General features: G+C 41.8%; 1 protein-coding gene across 1 annotated transcript in view; it reads right to left on the bottom strand.

Annotated features, from left to right (window-relative positions):
• Positions 1 to 18,466, bottom strand: part of LOC137327316 (uncharacterized) — a 54,294-nt gene extending 35,828 nt beyond the window's left edge. The window contains exons 1-4 of the mRNA XM_067992999.1: positions 18,222 to 18,466; positions 15,563 to 15,619; positions 11,244 to 11,281; positions 3,883 to 4,023 (exon numbers count right to left, since the gene is read on the bottom strand). Of these exons, the coding sequence (XP_067849100.1) occupies positions 3,883 to 4,023; positions 11,244 to 11,281; positions 15,563 to 15,619; positions 18,222 to 18,362 (377 nt within the window). The 5' untranslated portion in view covers positions 18,363 to 18,466. The remainder of the gene's footprint in view (positions 1 to 3,882; positions 4,024 to 11,243; positions 11,282 to 15,562; positions 15,620 to 18,221) is intronic.
• Between the last annotated feature and the right edge of the window lie 578 nt (positions 18,467 to 19,044).

The raw sequence follows: 19,044 nt of genomic DNA, 5'->3' as shown, positions 1-19,044 counted from the left end.
GCAGGGCTCTTTTGTGCAGACGACTGAGGGACGTCAGCAATGTCCCCGGTGGCACCCTAGAAGGATGCGGAAGAGAAGTTGTTGAGGGAAGTGGTGACTTTGACAGCGACAGGCAAGATGATGGTGCTCGGGCCAGCCGGGAGCAGCCCGGCATGAAGGAGGCTGCAGATGTCCACGACTACATGTCGAGTGACTCTGAGCCTCTGTGTGCACTGCTGCTCAGAGAGGTCCAGGAAGCTGAGCCTCGGTCTGTAGACCCTGTGCCAAGGGTAGTGCCTTCTGCGACGTGTCTCTCTCTGCCGTTGCCCCCCCTCCTGCTGTGCAGGTGGATGTATTACAGCACTGTGTTGTGGAGCTCCACGTGTCAGAGGTGGATGGCGTGGCCGGTGATACTGTTCGCCCTCCGAGGAGGTCATGACTGCAGCTACGGCGGCCCCCATCCGGAAGATGTACATCTGAGGGGGTCCGCAAGGTAGGTACATCTGTCTGGACCCCGGGGTAAGTGTGCAAGTTGGTGAATTTTGTTGTTAGGAGGAGGGTGGTGGAGGCCAAACTTTGTCCAAAGTGACAGAGTGGCCTCCTGCAATGAGGGAGGGTCTCCCCCCACCCCCCCATCCATCTGTCAAATGGACCTTTGCAGCTGCCACAGGCTGATGGCTGCAACACATCCATTTCAACTGGGAGTGTTTCCCCCAGTACGGGAAACAGTCCCAGTTGTTTGTAAAATCCCATCCCTCCTAAAATATCTCGTTAATCAGGTCTGTAAACAACCTGAAATACCTGTTTAAGTACTTTAAGTGGCACCCTGCTGGTTTTAATTGCCGGCGGGAGTCCCACATGCGGGGGCTGCGTGCGCATGTCAGCGCGTCTGTGGGAAACCCTGAAGTGGGCGGGTTGGAGCCAGGCTCCCGACCCGCCCCAGGAATCCCCGATTTTCGGAGCCCCCCCGCCAGGAACGCACCCGATCGCGGGTGCTAATATCGGGCCCAAGGAGTCTGCAAAGGGATATGGATAGGTTAAGTGAGTGGGCAAAAATTTGGCAGATGGAGTATAACATGGGAAAATGTGAACTTGTCCACTTTGGCAGGAGGAATAGAAAAGCAGCATATTATTTAAATGGAGCGAGATTGCAGAACTCTGAGGTACAGAGAGATCTGGGTGTCCTAGTACATGAATCACAAAAAGTTAGTATGCAGATACAGCAAGTGATTAAGAAGGCAAATGGAATGTTGTCATTTATTGCAAGGGGAATGAAATATAGAAGTAGAAATGTTTTGCTACAGTTGTACAGGGCATTGGTGAGACCATATCTAGAATACTGTGTGCAGTTTTGGTCTCCTTATTTAAGAAAGGACATAATTGCTTTGGAGGCGGTTCAGAGAAGGTTCACTCGACTGATTCCTGGGATGAGGGGGTTATTTTATGAGGAAAGGTTGGACAAGTTGGGCCTGTATGCACCAGAGTTTAGAAGAATGAGAGGTGATCTTATTGAAACATATAAGATCCTGAGGGCACTAGAAGGGGTAGATGACAGGATGTTTCCCTTTGTGGGAGAGACTAGAACCAAGGGCCACAGTTTAAAAATAAGGGGTCTCCCATTTGAGATGGAGATGAGGAGAATTTTTTTCTCTGAGGGTCGTGAGTCTGTGGAACTCCCTTCCCCCAGAGAGCGGTGGAGGCAGGGTCATTGAATATTTTTAAGGCTGAGTTAGATAGATTCCTGATTAACAAGGGAGTCAAAGGTTATAGTAGGTAGACAGGAAAGTAGGGTTGAGGTCACAATCAGATCAGCCATGATCTTATCAAATGGCACAGCAGGCTCGAGGGGCTGAATGGCCCACTCCTGCTCTTAATTCGTATGTCAATATGTCATTCGTTACACGGAAGATTGAACACCATAAATAAAGATTCATCTTTATAGTTTTTCCCAACTGTCATACCGCCAATCATTTTCTTCTAAAGGTGTTCCTTTAGTGAGTGTAGAGTCCATAAACAGTACAGAAGGTCACAAGATAATTATTGATAGGGAAGGCCATTCATCCCATCTAAATTTGTCCATCCATAAAAATCCTTCAGTTTCCCCACTGCAGCATTCACCTGTTTCTTAAATGCTCCCAGGGTTTTCACCTCTATTACTCTATCTGGAGGTTTATTCCATTTATTGAAGAATTTCAATATCAATATCAGTTCTAAATTTATCTTTTACTAGTGCGTCCTTGGTCTATTCTTACCATTTTATTCGAAGTAATACTCTAGATTTACCTTTTTCATTCCCTTAACTGTGTTTTTCCATTCCTTTAACTATGTTATATACCGCTATAAGGTTACCTCACAAACATCTCCTTTGCAGGCTGAAAAGCCCAAGTCTCCAGTATTGATCATGATATCTAGCGATCAACCTTGTGGCTCTTCTCTGCACTGCCTCCAGTGCTTGAATGTCACCTTTGTGCCTCAGCAATTAGAAATGATTATAGCATCAAAGGCGTGGCTTTTTAAAAAAAAAATCACTCTCAGGATGTGGCATCACTGGCAACACCAGTATTTATTGCCCATCACTAGTTGCCCCGAGGTGGTGGGTCTGACCAGAGTAATGTGCAGTTTTATCACAGCTTCCTCCGACTTATATTCTACTGTTCTGGCTATGTCGTTCAACAGTCTGTTGATTGCTGGTCTTCATTGGCTGGACATGTTTACGGGCAACATAGTTTTAGAAGGAAAGCCATGCCTCAGAAGCCTACAGGAACTCTTGGAGCAGCTAACTAAATTGACAGATGACAGTAATCCAATGAATATGGTTTGCTTGGATTTTCATAAGGATCAGACAGAGTTTAATACACACGAGTCTTAGAGAAGATGAATGTTCATGGAATTAAGAAAATTAGCTACCTTGTTTAAGAACTGCTTGGCAATGAAAAGCAGGTGGTGAGAAATGAAAAAGGCTTTGTCTGGATGAGGAAGGAATCTGTTCTGGGCTTCGTGCTATTTACACTAGGCATAAATGTTACAGATGCTGATATCTGCAACGACTTGATTTGTGCAAGGGAAATCAACAGCATTCAAAAGAATCTGGACAAAATAAGCCGATGAGCAAATGTTAAGGCAATGTACATGGGAACATAAAACATGGGTACATAATAAATGGGTCCTATTTTGACTAAAAAAGGTAAGGAATAGGAGATCAGTCCCCTTAGACATACATTCAGTCTGTTCTGGGTACAGCTCTGATCAGTGTCAAACAGTAAAGGACTGTCCCAAGGTGGATACCACAACAGTATGGCAAGTAGTCTCCTGCTTTCTTGTCATATCCTAAGAAGCTGAATGTACCCTACCAGGATTTGAATCAAGGATCTTTGGCCAACTGGCTATGCTACCCAACATTAGTTTTGTGATAAGGTAGTTTGTGAGTTTTCCCATATGGAGTGGATAACCTTAGTAATAACTTGTACTTCATCCGGTGGGAGGATAAGGCAGAGGAATTTGCAAAAGAACTAGAGAGGCTTGGGTGTTCTTAAAGTTTGATTTACAAAGTCCTCATTTTACCAGGTTTGTGAACCAAGCATTAAAAGGATTACCTTCTCTGCAATATATTGTATGATTATATTATTTCTTTATTCTATCAAATTAACTTACTATGAAACAAGTTACATTTAGAAGAAATTCCAAATAAAAGTATGCCGAAAGGAAGCTTAATTTGCAATTTTGTGGATTATTCACTTCATTAGAATTGACTGGTTTGGCAACTATCTCAGAATCAAAGAAAGAAGTAGAAATAGATGATTCATCCATTGGTTTTATGTTTGTACATACATTCATAACTTCTGGAAACAAAAGCACCTTTCAAAAACATCTCTGATAAAAACTTACCCAACATTTATTACTCACCTCAGCTGTAGGACTTCATTCAGAATGTTTTCACTGGTACTATCACTTGGTGGCTCAATGCTGCTCTCAGGAATAACAACAGGAATGAATACAGGGTCGTTTGGAATATCTAGGTATCGCAGCAAGGTAAGGTTGGTCATCCTAGAAACAGAAGTACATTTTATTAAAATTGAAGATCATAGAGTCATAGAGTCATAGAAGTTTACAACATGTCCATGTCGCCCAGTTTATACCACTAAGCTAGTCCCAATTGCCTGCACTTGGTCCATATCCCTCTATACCCATCTTACCCATGTAACTGTCCAAATGCTTTTTAAAAGACAAAATTGTACCCGCCTCTATTACTGCCTCTGGCAGCTCGTTCCAGACACTCACCACCCTTTGAGTGAAAAAATTGCCCCTCTGGACCCTTTTGTATCTCTCCCCTCTCACCTTAAATCTATGTCCCCTCGTTATAGACTCCCCTACCTTTGGGAAAAGATTTTGACTATCTACCTTATCTATGCCCCTCATTATTTTATAGACTTCTATAAGATCACCCCTTAACCTCCCACTCTCCAGGGAAAAAAGTCCCAATCTATCTAACCTCTCCCTATAAGTCAAACCATCAAGTCCCGGTAGCATCCTAGTAAATCTTTTCTGCACTCTTTCTAGTTTAATATCCTTTCTATAATAGGGTGACCAGAACTGTACACAGTATTCCAAGTGTGGCCATACTAATGTCTTGTACAACTTCAACAAAACATCCCAACTCCTGTATTCAATGTTCTGACCAATGAAACCAAGCATGCCGAATGCCTTCTTCACCACCCTATCCACCTGAGACTCCACTTTCAAGGAGCTATGAACCTGTACTCCTAGATCTCTTTGTTCTATAACTCTCCCCAACACCTGGCCCGATTCGATCTACCAAAATGCATCACCTCACATTTATCTAAATTAAACTCCATCTGCCATTCATCGGCCCACTGGCCCAATTTATCAAGATCCCATTGCAATCCTAGATAACCTTCTTCACTGTCCACAATGCCACCAATCTTGGTGTCATCTGCAAACTTACTAACCATGCCTCCTAAATTCTCATCCAAATCATTAATATAAATAACAAATAACAGCGGACTCAGCACCGATCCCTGAGGCACACCGCTGGTCACAGGCCTCCAGTTTGAAAAACAACCCTCTACAACCACCCTCTGTCTTCTGTCGTCAAGCCAATTTTGTATCCAATTGGCTACCTCACCTTGGATCCCATGAGATTTAACCTTATGTAACAACCTACCATGCGGTACCTTGTCAAAGGCCTTGTTGTTCAATTATTTTTTATTTTTCCCTCTTCTCTCCTTCTGCGACAAAGACCATTCCTAACCATGATGTAGAGCATGTGATTTGCTCCCAAAACACTACCACTCATATTTTGTCTAACTCATTATCATTATTGAGTTTGTGTCTCAGATGTAGTTGCTCCTCCCAGTTTCGCATTATCTAAAAATGTAACCAACTTGCATTAAGTTTCTGAATCCAGATTGTTAATGTAAATTAGGATGCTTTCACACTCCACAAGTTTAATGTTGGTGCAAAGTGTAAATTGTGTACCAAGGCCTGAACTGACTCCCAACTCCAGAGTGTTTCACGACAACTTTTTTTAATGTCAGGTCAAGCCCAGGTGCTGAAATCAGGCTGCATCTACTTTATGACTGCGGCGTCAACGTGAAACCCAAACCACTTCGCACCAACACTACAGTTGTGAGTGTGAATGCACCCTTAAAAACAGTAGGGGATCCGAATACTGAAACCTAGGACACCCCACTCAGGACAGCTGAACAGATAGTCTCAATCTTAATGACAAAGTAATCCATGAGGTCCTCACACTTGTTGTTGGAGGAGAGGGTGGGGGAGCCAATGGGTGCAGTACTTACCAAGCTAGTATAAGTGAAATTAATTAACATCTGACTTGTGCTGGCCAGGTCACACTAACCATGCTGTTACAAGTTTTGGAAGAAACTAGATGGTCACTATACACAAGTCATGTAAACATAGTATTACCCTCAGTGGCAGAGGAAAAGGGAGTACCCACTATGTATGATGAGTAGAATATAGCTATGCAAGTTATATTTATTTACCAGGGATAGACCATTGGCCCAAAAGCAATTTTGATGCATACAATGGCATTATGGCACACATTAGATTCTGGAGCACTGTGTTGCTCTACCAGTTGCCGTTGATTATTACCACACTTGTACCACCTGGGTTTCACTTTGAATGGATCGCTTTGGAGGTTGGCAAACAAATTAAACCTCCCCATTATGATTTTCATGGCACATTTAAACGAGAATATGCTTGAAAGACAGTGACCTCATATTAACTGAACATTTTTTGCATCTAACCAGGTCTTCCTTTACAGGAAAAACAGAATAGAACATAAGAACATAAGAAATTGGAGCAGGAGTAGGCCAATCGGCCCCTCGAGCCTGCTCCGCCATTCAATAAGATCATGGCTGATCTGATCCCAACCACAAATCTAAAGAACACAAGAAGTCGGAGCAGGACCCGGCCACATAGCCCCTGGGCCCTCTCCGCCACCCACAGGGCATTGACCGATCCGAACTCAGCTTCATGTCCAATTTCCTGCCCGCTCCCCATAACCCCTAATTCCCTTTACTTCTAGGAAACTGTCTATTTCTGTTTTAAATTTATCTAATGATGTAGCTTCCACAGCTTCCTGGGGCAGCAAATTCCACAGACCTACCACCCTCTGAGTGAAGAAGTTTCTCCTCATCTCAGTTTTGAAAGAGCAGCCCCTTATTCTAAGATTATGCCCCCTAGTTCTAGTTTCACCCATCTTTGGGAACATCCTTACTGCATCCACCCGATCAAGACCCTTCACAATCTTATATGTTTCAATAAGATCGCCTCTCATTCTTCTGAACTCCAATGAGTAGAGTCCCAATCTACTCAACCTCTCCTCATATGTCCGCCCCCTCATCCCCGGGATTAACCGAGTGAACCTTCTTTGTACTGCCTCGAGAGCAAGTATGTCTTTTCTTAAGTATGGAGACCAAAACTGTATGCAGTATTCCAGGTGCGGTCTCACCAATACCTTATATAACTGCAGCAATACCTCCTTGTTTTTATATTCTATCCCCCTAGCAATAAAAGCCAACATTCCGTTGGCTTTCTTGATCACCTGCTGCACCTGCATACCAACTTTTTGATTTTCTTGCACTAGGACCCCCAGATCCCTTTGTACTGCAGTACTTTCCAGTTTCTCGCCATTAAGAAAATAACTTGCTCTCTGATTTTTCCTGCCAAAGTGCATAACCTCACATTTTCCAATATTATATTGCATCTGCCAAATCTCCGCCCACTCACCCAGCCTGTCTATATCCCCTTGCAGGTTTTTTATGTCCTCCTCACTCTCTACTTTCCCTCCCATCTTTGTATCATCTGCAAATTTTGATATGTTGCACTCGGTCCCCTCCTCCAAATCGTTAATATAGATTGTAAAGAGTTGGGGACCCAGCACCGACCCCTGTGGAACACCACTGGTTACTGGTTGCCAGTCCGAAAATGAACCATTTATCCCAACTCTCTGCTTCCTGTTCGATAACCAATCCTCCACCCATGCCAGAATATTACCCCCAATCCCGTGATTTTTTATCTTAAGTAATAATCTTTTATGTGGCACCTTGTCGAATGCCTTCTGGAAGTCTAAATACACTATGTCCACTGGTTCCCCTTTATCCACCCTATACGTTATATCCTCGAAGAACTCAAGCAAATTTGTCAGACATGACTTCCCCTTCATAAAGCCATGCTGACTTTGTCCTATTAAATTATGCTTATCTAAATGTTCCGTTACTGTCTCCTTAATAATAGACTCCAAAATTTTACCCACCACAGATGTTAAGCTAACTGGCCTATAATTTCCAGCCTTCTGCCTACTACCCTTTTTAAATAACGGTGTTACATTAGCAGTTTTCCAATCTGCCGGGACCTCTCCTGAGTCCAGGGAATTTTGGAAAACTATCACCAAAGCATCCACAATCCCTACTGCCACTTCCCTCAAGACCCTAGGATGGAAGCCATCAGGTCCAGGGGATTTATCCGCCTTGAGTCCCATTATTTTACTGAGTACCATCTCCTGAGTGATTTTAATCGTATTTAGCTCCTCCCCCCCGAGAGTCCCCTGTTTGTCCAGTGTTGTGATATTCTTAGTGTCCTCTACTGTAAAGACTGAAACAAAATATTTGTTCAGCATTTTTGCCATCTCCATGTTTCCCACCATTAATTTCCCGGTCTCATCCTCTAAGGGACCTATGTTTGCCTTAGCCACCCTTTTTCTTTTTATATAACTATAGAAACTCTTGCTATCTGTTTTTATATTTTTTGCTAATTTCTTTTCATAATCTAACTTCCCTTTCTTAATCAATCCTTTAGTTACTTTTTGCTGTCTTTTGAAGAATTCCCAATCTTCTATCCTCCCACTAAGTTTGGCTACCTTATATGTCCTTGTTTTTAGTCGGATACTATCCTTGATTTCTTTACTTAGCCACGGATGGCTGTCATTTCTTTTACACCCTTTTTTCCTCAGTGGAATATATTTATTTTGAAAGTTGTAAAATAACTCCCTAAATGAACACCACTGCTCATGTACCGTCTTACCCTTTAATCTATTTTCCCAGTCCACTTTAATCAATTCCGCTCTCATACCATCATAGTCTCCTTTATTCAAGCTCAGTACGCTTGTTTGAGAATCAACCTTCTCACCCTCTAATTGGATATGGAATTCAACCATGTTGTGGTCGCTCGTTCCAAGGGGATCCTTAACTAGGACATTATTAATTAATCCTGACTCATTACACAGGACCAGGTCCAAGGTTGCCTGCCCCCTTGTAGGATCAGTTACATACTGCTCAAGAAATCCATCCCTGATGCACTCAATGAACTCGTCCTCAAGGCTGCTCTGCCCAATTTGATTTGTCCAGTTAATATGATAATTAAAATCCCCCATAATTATGGCTGTTCCCTTATTACATGCCCCGACTATCTCCTGATTAATACTTCTTCCAGCAGAGTTGCAACTATTAGGAGGCCTATATACTACGCCCACTAATGTTTTTTTTCCCTTATTATTCCTTATCTCCACCCAAACTGTTTCATTATCTTGATGCTTTGTCCCAATATCATTTCTCTGTATTACAGTGATTCCTTCCTTTATTAACATAGCCACCCCACCTCCCCTTCCTTCCTGCCTGTCCTTCCTGATTGTTAAATACCCTGGCATATTTAATTCCCAGTCGTTGTCACCCTGCAGCCATGTTTCTGTAATGGCCACAAGATCATACCCATACGTAGTTATTTGTGCCGTTAACTCGTCCATTTTATTACGAATGCTACGTGCATTCAGATAAAGAACTTTCAAATCTGTTTTGTGACGCTTAGTTCCTGCTTTTTCCTTTTTTAACACTTTACCTATTACTCCATACCTTCTGTCCCTTCCTGTTACGCTTTCCTCTCTCTCCCTGCTCAGGTTCCCAACCCGCTGCCACTTTAGTTTAAACCCTCCCCAACAGCACTAGCAAACACTCCTCCTAGGACAGCAGTCCCGGCCCTGCCCAGGTGCAGACCATCCGGTTTGTACTGGTCCCACCTCCCCCAGAACCGTTTCCAGTGTCCCAGGAATTTGAATCCCTCCCCCTTGCACCATTCCTCTAGCCACGTATTCATTTGAAATATCCTCCTATTTCTACTCTGACTAGCACGTGGCACTGGCAGCAATCCTGATATTACTACCTTTGAGGTCCTATTTTTTAATTTACCTCCTAACTCCCTATATTCTGCTTTTAGGACCTCATCCCCTTTTTTACCTATATCGTTGGTGCCTATGTGCACCACGACAGCTGGCTGTTCGCCCTCCCCCTCCAAAATGTTCTGTAGCCGCTCCGAGACATCCTTGATCCTTGCACCAGGGAGGCAACACACCATCCTGGAGTCTCGGTTGCGGCCGCAGAAACGCCTGTCTATTCCCCTTACAATTGAGTCCCCTATCACTATAGCTCTGCCACTCTTTTTCCTCCCAGCCTGTGCAGCAGAGCTACCCGTGGTGCCAGGATAACTATACTGATGCACTGATCACAGTTAAAGGTGATCTGAACACAAGTATAGAAATAGGAAAAGAAGTCTGAATTAGAGTTACTGGGCCCAATATTGGATGGTCATCTAGAACAATTGGTCAAGAACCCTAAATTTGCAGACACTAAACTGGGGAAGGGAGGGGGGGAATTCAAACAATAGGGAATAAGCAAAGCAAGTAATCTAGGTGGGCTGGTGAATGGTAAAATGGCATTTAATGTGAACAATTGCAGACAGCATGAAAAACGTGAGAGAATTGGATAAATATTTAGGAACTGGGTGATTGAGATATATTAATTTTTGGCACCAGCCAAATGAACTGCATTGTTTTTTCTGGTAATCTGTTCTCCTATGTTCGTATCGTAATTTGAGAGAGAAATTGGGAAAAAAAATGAATTACCAACTCATGTTTGCTTTCATCCTCTTTAGAAATCGCCTCCCTTACAATTTGTTTTAAATGATAGACTGCTCAATGGCCTGCAGGTGTGCTTCAGCAGAGGGTGGGATTAGGGGAAATCGGTTTCTCTGCAGCAGAATAATTATTTGGCTCAGGGTTACGGATATAGAAGTCATTCTAAGAACAAAAAAACACAACCATTTCCTGATTTAGGTTACAATTGCTTGTAGATATAGGAATATTGTAATAATAGCTTAGAAAGAAGCAAATAGTGAAGGTTGTGATAAATCAAAGTAGACAGGTTCACCTAGGCAGTGATTTACAAAGTTTATACATCATCAAAAACATAATTATCTATAATACATAAAGCAGACAACAGAATGAAGCAGTACTGTAAGCAAGTAAGCTTACTGGCTCCATTAACTAATCAAGTAAATTGAAATATCTCATTCCTGCCTCAGAATAAACAGCTCATAGCTGAGAGATCCTACAGCATCATTATGCTTTCTTCTAAACTCTGCTATATTGTAGCACTATTGGTGCAGTTACAGTGATATAATTTTCCTTTACCTTGTATGGCAAGTTTTCTAAATAAAAACGTTTAGAGGCATTCCAATGAAGCCCCTTTGTGGTGGAGTTGATGGGACATTTTATTTTTTTTAAATCCACTGACACATATTGTCATAGTGACCTCAAATGGCCACATAGTCCAAATAATTGACATGTGATGTCATCCATACCGAAGGATTAATAATTATGAGATTATCAACAGTCGAATACTCAGAAATAACACAGGTATACACTCTGATCACAACATGTGCAAATACTGTACCTCATGATCAGTGGAACCAAAACCATCTGCCCAAAGATCTGAAAAATAACCACACACAATGACATTAAATTATAGAACTGATGAAGAAAAACATTAAAATAAGACTGGAGATTTCTAAGAAACATAACATTTTTATTCTCTGATAAAATGAGTGCTCTTGGGTGAGGCACCCCATAGGTTAGATGCAATTCAGAGCTCTCTCTCTGGGTTTGCTCTATAATCCAGCCTGACAGCTACTGCATACAGTTTGTGGGAGTACTATTACAGTAATAGTGCTGCTTAAATGAAGCTTTAAAAAATTGTGGTTCTATTTTAAGTAACAGTAGCAAATTGAATCCTCAGCTGCTGGCTATTCACATTCCAACAAATCTTCACCCGAAAGTCATTTAACATTTGGCAAATGTGGAAAAAAATATTTATTACCCTGTAGTGGCCCTAAGGCTATGCTAATACTTTGGGAAAAAGTTGCCTGATGCAAACAGGACATGGTTACGGGTAAAATTATTACCAGATATCTACTAACAATAGTTACAGGCTTTATTTTTAAAATGTCGTACAAACATCTTAAAATTTTCTTGAATAGAAAATGAGAAAGTCATTCTGCAGATTTCCTACTTTGCTTTTACTGTTGTTAGTGAGAAAGACTGTAACTGGTATGTTGCTATTGTTAGTGCAGTCCTCAATGGATTTGCCCTAAAATAGACTGGAAAGAACAAGCTGGGGCGGTCTGGGGATAGTTACAGCAGGATCATACAAACCTATCTACTGATCCATGTTTAACAAACCTATTTGAGAAACCTAAGAGCTCAAGATATACTACAGAAAGCACAGTCAAAACCAAACTAGTCATTTGAGAAAGCCAGACGATCCACCAAGATATGTGTGTGTCTGGCATCATTTCTACCATATGCAAGATAGGGCAGAACTCAAATTGTGGCATTTAATTGCTTTCTAGCTGTCAGAACAGGACCAGCTAACAAGGATCTAGGATGTGCTTCCTTGTCCTGAGACCTTTCAGATGGGATGACAAATACAAAAATGTTACATTCATATTAAGCAGCAATTGTGTCTGGGTTTGGAACAGCTGCTTAATCCAGGTGCTGGTTCTATTTAATTAAACTGGAAATTGCTCTTTTGAGAAAGACCGGCTGTTTATCCCAAGTCATAAAAGTAAAAAAAGTCAATGGGTAGCACAATATTTTTGAGCACAGTCCTTTCATCGCTGGATCGGGCTTCAAACATACACCACTCAGGAGAGATGAAGGTCATTTCATTTTGGTGGAGATCACACATTAAAGTGTTCACAATCCAAAATCTGTCCTTAAACAGGACACTGATTCAATGATTATGCACTATGCAACCTATAAGGATTAAAATAAGGACAGTTATGTAGGACTCAAAATTATACCATAAGCTCTCCATTGCATTAGGGACACATGATTCTCTTACTGGATACAAGGTGGGAAGCATTCCCTCATCTAGTCCACACATCCCACTTCAAACAACGAGACAGGAGTAATTTTATGACTTCACATTCCAGCAGGGAGTCTCAGCCAAGAGCACATATCAGAAATTCAGGCACATACTACGCATTATTTTCCGACCACTAATTTAAACAAATTTCCAACATGAACTTTCAGTGGATGTGGCACCCTGCCAGGAGTCTGGTCAGAATGGAAAGTTACAGTTCACAACTTCATCTGCTCAGCAGATTTAGCTTTTTTAGATTTGCAAGATACTGTCCACATTTATGGGTTTGTCAAGATACTGTATTATTTTACTGACAGGCAATGTCAAAAAGTTTCTCACCTGTTCACCCTGTGCCACATGTAGGTGTATGAAAAAAAATTATAATCCTTACAGTAGTAAACTATACGGCAGGGAAATCTAGATTACAACTGTGAAACACTAATGAAAAATATTACAATACTGAATAGGAAGGTTTTAAATTTATATAGTACCTTTCACATTACAAAATGTTGCAAAGTGCTTTACAGAGAGCTTTAAACTGTAAGCAGTAGGTAGAGTAAAAACTGGGATGGTGAACAAAATCATGGTCAAAAAGGAGACTTCTGAAGGTGGACAGCGAGTTATTAAGGCCAATAGATTCCACTTTCTGCCGTAAAGTGGGAGTTTTGTTACAGCCATTTCGTTAGCATTTTTTGCCACTACAGCTGGGTAGGTTTTGAAGCAGACACTGATAAATTTTCATATTCACCAGGATGAGGAATGTTAATGCTAATGAAGGAGAACAATTTTCTACTTCTGGCACTCAGTGTCACCATCAAGCATTCCAGCTCAGGTACAGTCCAGCCAGATGCAGAATAAAGCTGCCTCTATTACAACCTAACAATGTGCCTTACCGCATCCTCAGAGCGCCACCTCCTATTATTTTTTTCCTTTTCCCACACAAGCTCCTTGTGACCTCTCTAATTGGGATTGCCATTTTGTAAGCAGTTTTTGCTGTGAGCATGCCCCTTTAAGAAATGGGATAAGACTGCCCAAACTCATTATACAGAAGACAAGAAGAGACTTTAACTCACCACTTTGGGTTGGTATCAAACCTACCTTTACAAATGATAGGGGTAATGGACTAGTCACAAACCAAGATAAACTTTAACATTTCAAACCCTTAAATGCCCCACAGCCCAAGCCACACTTGGCAAATAGTAATGGCCCAGAATTTGCTGGAGCAGGGCAATGAACGGTGTCCGCTGTTGGTTGGACTTGCCTTTGTCCATTTAATCTCGATGACATTTTGTGCCGCAAGTTGCTGGAAGTGCGAGAGGGAAACGGCACGGCGCCCTCTACAGGGCATCTGGGATCTGAGTGAACAGGGCAAGTAACTGTGTATCTCCTTAACTAAGCAGATTGAAGGATTGTGAAATTAACAGCGCATGGACTGAGAAGGAAGTGTAAGTTAGAATGGGTGAATTCAATGTCAAAATCACGTACGGAAAGAGAAATAAAGGAAAGAAAGATTGGATTGAGAGAAAAAAAGAAAGGAAAAGTAAAAATTTTTTTTAAATTAAGAAAAGAAATCGCCCACAATTAAAACCTAAAGGAATGAGACTCCACACTTGTAATAGTTAATTTTCAGCGTCAGAGGTCAGTAATTAACACTTATCACATTGTTAAAAGCGTACTTAGACTTGAAATGACAACATTCTATGGTGAGTTTAGTTCATATCTACCGTGCAAATACAGGAACTTCATGCCGTTCAATGCATTTGAACGGTGAGTCAGGCAGCGAGATGCCGTTTTCGCGAGGCTAACAGCGGAGCAGCGCATCTTGGACAGCAACTTTTGGATTTTCACATTTAACCTCGCATCTGCCGTTGCTTGAAGTTGCTGTAGCATTTGCACATAAATAACGGTGAGCGCCACTAGCCTCACCGTTATTTTGATAGCAAATTCTGGGCCATTGTACTTTGAGTCGTTATAATCTCTACAATGGGCATACTGAATGTGTTTGGTACTCTATAAAAAAAAGGAAACCTGATACAATAGGGCAATTTAGAGTTGCAGTGTTACTATTATTTTTCAGTGTTTTAACTTTGAAAGAAAAATTTAGAACCTTATTTTTACACCATCTCTGCAGTATCATTTGTGGAACACAGCCACAAATTTGTGCAAAATATTTGCAAAAATTCCTAATGATTCATTCACACACCATCCCAACTTGGAAATATATCGCCGTTCCTTCATCGTCACTGGGTCAAAATCCTGGAACTCCCTTCCTAACAGCACTGTGGGAGAACCTTCACCACACGGACTGCAGCGGTTCAAGAAGGCGGCTCACCACCACCTTCTCAAGGGCATTAGGGATGGGCAATAAATGCTGGCCTCGCCAGCGACGCCCACATCCCATGAACGAATAAAAAAAACAAGACACTTGTATCATTTGTTAAACTCCAAGAGGAAGGAGGCTTAAACAAATGTTTTCAACATGATGTTTTTATTTAAACAACAGCTTATAAGGCATTTAATTTTTAAACTCAATGTGTATCTAGAACTATTATAGCCTCACACCCCAGCTCCTTGTTTACAGTTCCCCACAACTGAAAACTTGTCTGCTGCTGTATTGAAGACATTATTCTTGTGGATTTCCACAGCAATCGTTATGTACTATGAAAAGTTAAGGAAACACAAAAGTTTTTATTTCTCCCACACAAATGAAAGGATAAACATTAAATCAATAATTCTTTCAGCTGAAAATATTGTTTGTTTCATTATGAGCACATTGCCAGAAAAACAAAGCTACAGAATCCATCTTGAATAATCGCTTTCTTCAGGCCAATTTCAATATATTCACTTACTGTGTTTGATAGATGTGCGGTTATTTTCAGTGCAAGACCAGACAGACGCACAGCTGGCTGAAACAAGGAGTACAAAAAAAATGAGCATTTAAGAGTCTCTCAAGTTTATTATTTTCTCCCATTTAATTCTCAAGATATGATCAAATAGTCCAGATAGTAATAGTCAATGAGTGACAGTTGGACCACAACCAGCAATATTTAATAAAAAGCAAAATTATTTGATCAACTTTATCCATGTGAAAAGTGATTTTCTGGATCTCTTTATATCTGGGATTATGAGTTAGTTCTTTGGATTTGTATTAGAGTGAACATCACCACTAACTGTTTGATCACTCATTTTGTTGTTTTCTTCTTTCTGGCACATTTCCATTTGGCAGTCAGGGCAAGTTAGTTTCTATCTTACAACTAATCACACAGCTTGTCATCTTGCAAGTAACTTGTTTCTTGCCTCATCTCCTGTCTGCTACTGTTTCTTTCTCTATCTTTCCTGTTGCATCTAATTCTATGTAATAAAAACACAGAAAGGAAATATACCTTAAAAATAGTAAGATTTTCAATAAAGTAAAGGAGCAGCAGGACCTTTTTGTGCAGATGGATGTCATTAAATTTGGCAGCATATGTAGCTAAGGCCATAATAAAGGCAAACAGATTCCTTGGTTTGGTATTCAGGGGTGCTTGAATACAGAAGTAGGAGATAATAATATGAACTTGTACATGACGTTAACTTGCAGTTGGAGTACAGTTTTGGGCACCCCATTATAGGAAAGATATAAAAGCAATAGAAAAGGTGCAGCATAGATTCACTAGGATGTTACCAGCGATGAGGGGTTAGTTATGAAGAGATGTGATAAGTTAGGACTTTTCCACTGGAGCAGAGAAAGTTAATGGGTGATCTGATAGAGGTCTTCAAGACTCTGAACATATGAACACATACGCAGACAACACCCAGCTCCACCTCACCAACACCTCTCTCGACCCCATCACTGCCTTTGATTTGTCACGCTGCTTGTCCAATTCCAGTACTGGATGAGCAGAAATTTCCTCCAAATATAGATGGGGAAGACCGAAGCTATTGTTTTCAGTCCCCGCCACAAACTCCATCCCTTAGCCACCGACTCTATCCCTCTCCCTGGCCACTGTCTGAGGCTGAATTAAATCATTCGCAACCTTGGCGTCCTATTTAACCCCAAAATAAGCTTCTGACCCCATATCTGCTCCATCACCAAGATGGTCTACTTCCACCTCTGTAACATCACCCATCTCCACCCCTGCCTCAGCTCATCTGCTGCAGAAACCCTCATCCATGCCTTTGTTACCTCTAGACCTGATTATTCCAATGCTCTCCTGGCTGGCCTCCCATCTTCCACCCTCCATAAACTTGAGCTCATCTAACACTCTGCTGCCCTTATCCTAATTTGCATCAAGTCCTGTTCACCCATCGGCCCAGTGCTCACTGACCTACAATGGCTCTCAGTCTGGCAAAATCTCGATTTTAAAATTCTCTTCCTTTTTTTCAAATTGCTCCATGGCTTCGCCCCCTCCCTATCTCTGTAACCTTCTGTAGCCCTACAGCCTTCCAAGATCTCTGCACCCCTCCAATTCTGGCCTCTTGCACATCCCCGATTTTCATCGCTCCACTATTGGCGGTCATGCCTTCAGCTGCCTAGGTCCCAAGCTCTGGAATTCCCTCCCTAAACCTCTCCGCCTCTCTACCTCTCCTCCTATAAGATGCTCCTTAAAACCTACCTCTTTGACTAAGCTTTTGGTCACCTGTCCTAATATCTCATGTGGTTCAGTGTCAAATTTTGCTTGATAACCTTTCTGTGAACATTTTACTACATTAAAAAGGTGCTATATAAATGTAAGTTGTTGTTGTAATGAAAGGCTATAATAAGTGCAGACCTTTTTTAGTTTTCCATTGATAAATTCCTGGATTGGTAAAATCTGATTTCTACTAGATTCTGACCTACAGTAAGAATTTTCCCTGCTGTTAGTGGATCCAACGGACACTAATGACATCATTACATATGTTGTGTGATGACATTTGCATGAAATACACATAAAAATATCACTGGTGTGATGTGTGTCCATTACAGGGACAGACTTCCAGAACCAAATTTGGGAAGGGAAGCAACTTGAGCTAAGTTCACTAATACAGAGGACTCCAGGAATGGGTCTGAAACCTTAACTGCCAACCCAAAAAGTGAGTTAAATTGAGCCAATTAATAGGGTACTGTAGTTTAGTGGCTATGGTACTGGACTAGCAACCCAGAGGTCCTAGTTCAAATTGCACCATGGCAAGTTGTGAAAATATACTCAATAAATCTCATAATTTATGGGCTAGCACCAGGAAAGGAAAATCTTATCTCCTGCTTTTATATTCTTTCCCTTTTTATGGCTTGATCTACTTGCGCTGGGGTGGGGGGAAAAGAAATGTTGACATTTTAGAAAGTCCATTAAAGTAAAGGTATCAGGAAAAAAGACATTTAGAGGTGGGGTTGAATAGAAGGGGGACAAAATAATTAAAATAAATGAAAAAGAGAAGTAGAAAAATCTAAACGGAGAAAATGCAAACATACAAAAAGTTAAAAGGAGCTGGAAGCGGAGCTATTGCCCAGCCGCATTTGGTGTGACTCTTTCCTGGGCCTGGGTCACTTACCATGTCCTTCAAATCATCGCGGTGCGACCCGTCCGCTTTCTCCTTCTCTCGGATCACCGGCCTTGTCCAACCCCCCGTAAAGCGATAGAAGAAGCCGAAATAAAAGACGACCACCATGACCGCCAAACAAATCAACTCCATGATTGCAGAAGGGAGACAAAAGAAAACAGGTCGCGAATGCAGTCTGTGCAGTGCCAGAAAATTCAAGTTCTGAAAGATCCTCAATCCAAAACTGATCCGCCCCGGGTTTTCTGCTTTTGCAAATTTCCAGGCACCTGCAATTACTGGTGCGATTAAAGGGGCAGGTCCCACATACACATTTAGCCGACTAAAAAGTCAATACACGCAAGGCATGGGCGGGAACGAGAAATACATACATATAATGCACAACAAGAAAACGGGCCGTTCGGCCCAACCAGACGGTGTTGGCATTTACCTTCTAGGAGAGCAAATAGTCCGGATCACATTTACCCACCCTGTTCCCACAGCTCTTCATCCCCTTTTCGCTTCATCCATTTATCCAATCTAATCTTGACATAGGGCATGATTTTGACCTGGATCCGGGAAGAGAGTGGGTGGGTAGGTTTCCACGTGGGAAACTCGGAAGTGAAGCGAGTGCGATCGCAACTGAATTGAAGGCAATTATTTTTGCTTCCAGGTTTCCTGTGTGACAGCCAGCCAGATTAATAGGCTGGTAGGCTGTCGGGCGGGAAGGCCAGGGATTGGAGAGGAGGGAGGGTAAGATCGTGGGCCGTGGAGGTCATCAGGGTGGGGAGGGGGCCGTGGAGCATATCATGGGGGTGGCCTGGAGGACATCGGGGGT

This window comes from Heptranchias perlo, chromosome 11 (assembly GCF_035084215.1).
Source record: "Heptranchias perlo isolate sHepPer1 chromosome 11, sHepPer1.hap1, whole genome shotgun sequence".
NCBI classification, from domain to species: Eukaryota; Metazoa; Chordata; class Chondrichthyes; order Hexanchiformes; family Hexanchidae; genus Heptranchias; species Heptranchias perlo.
This window is presented reverse-complemented; position numbering and strand designations above follow the sequence as displayed.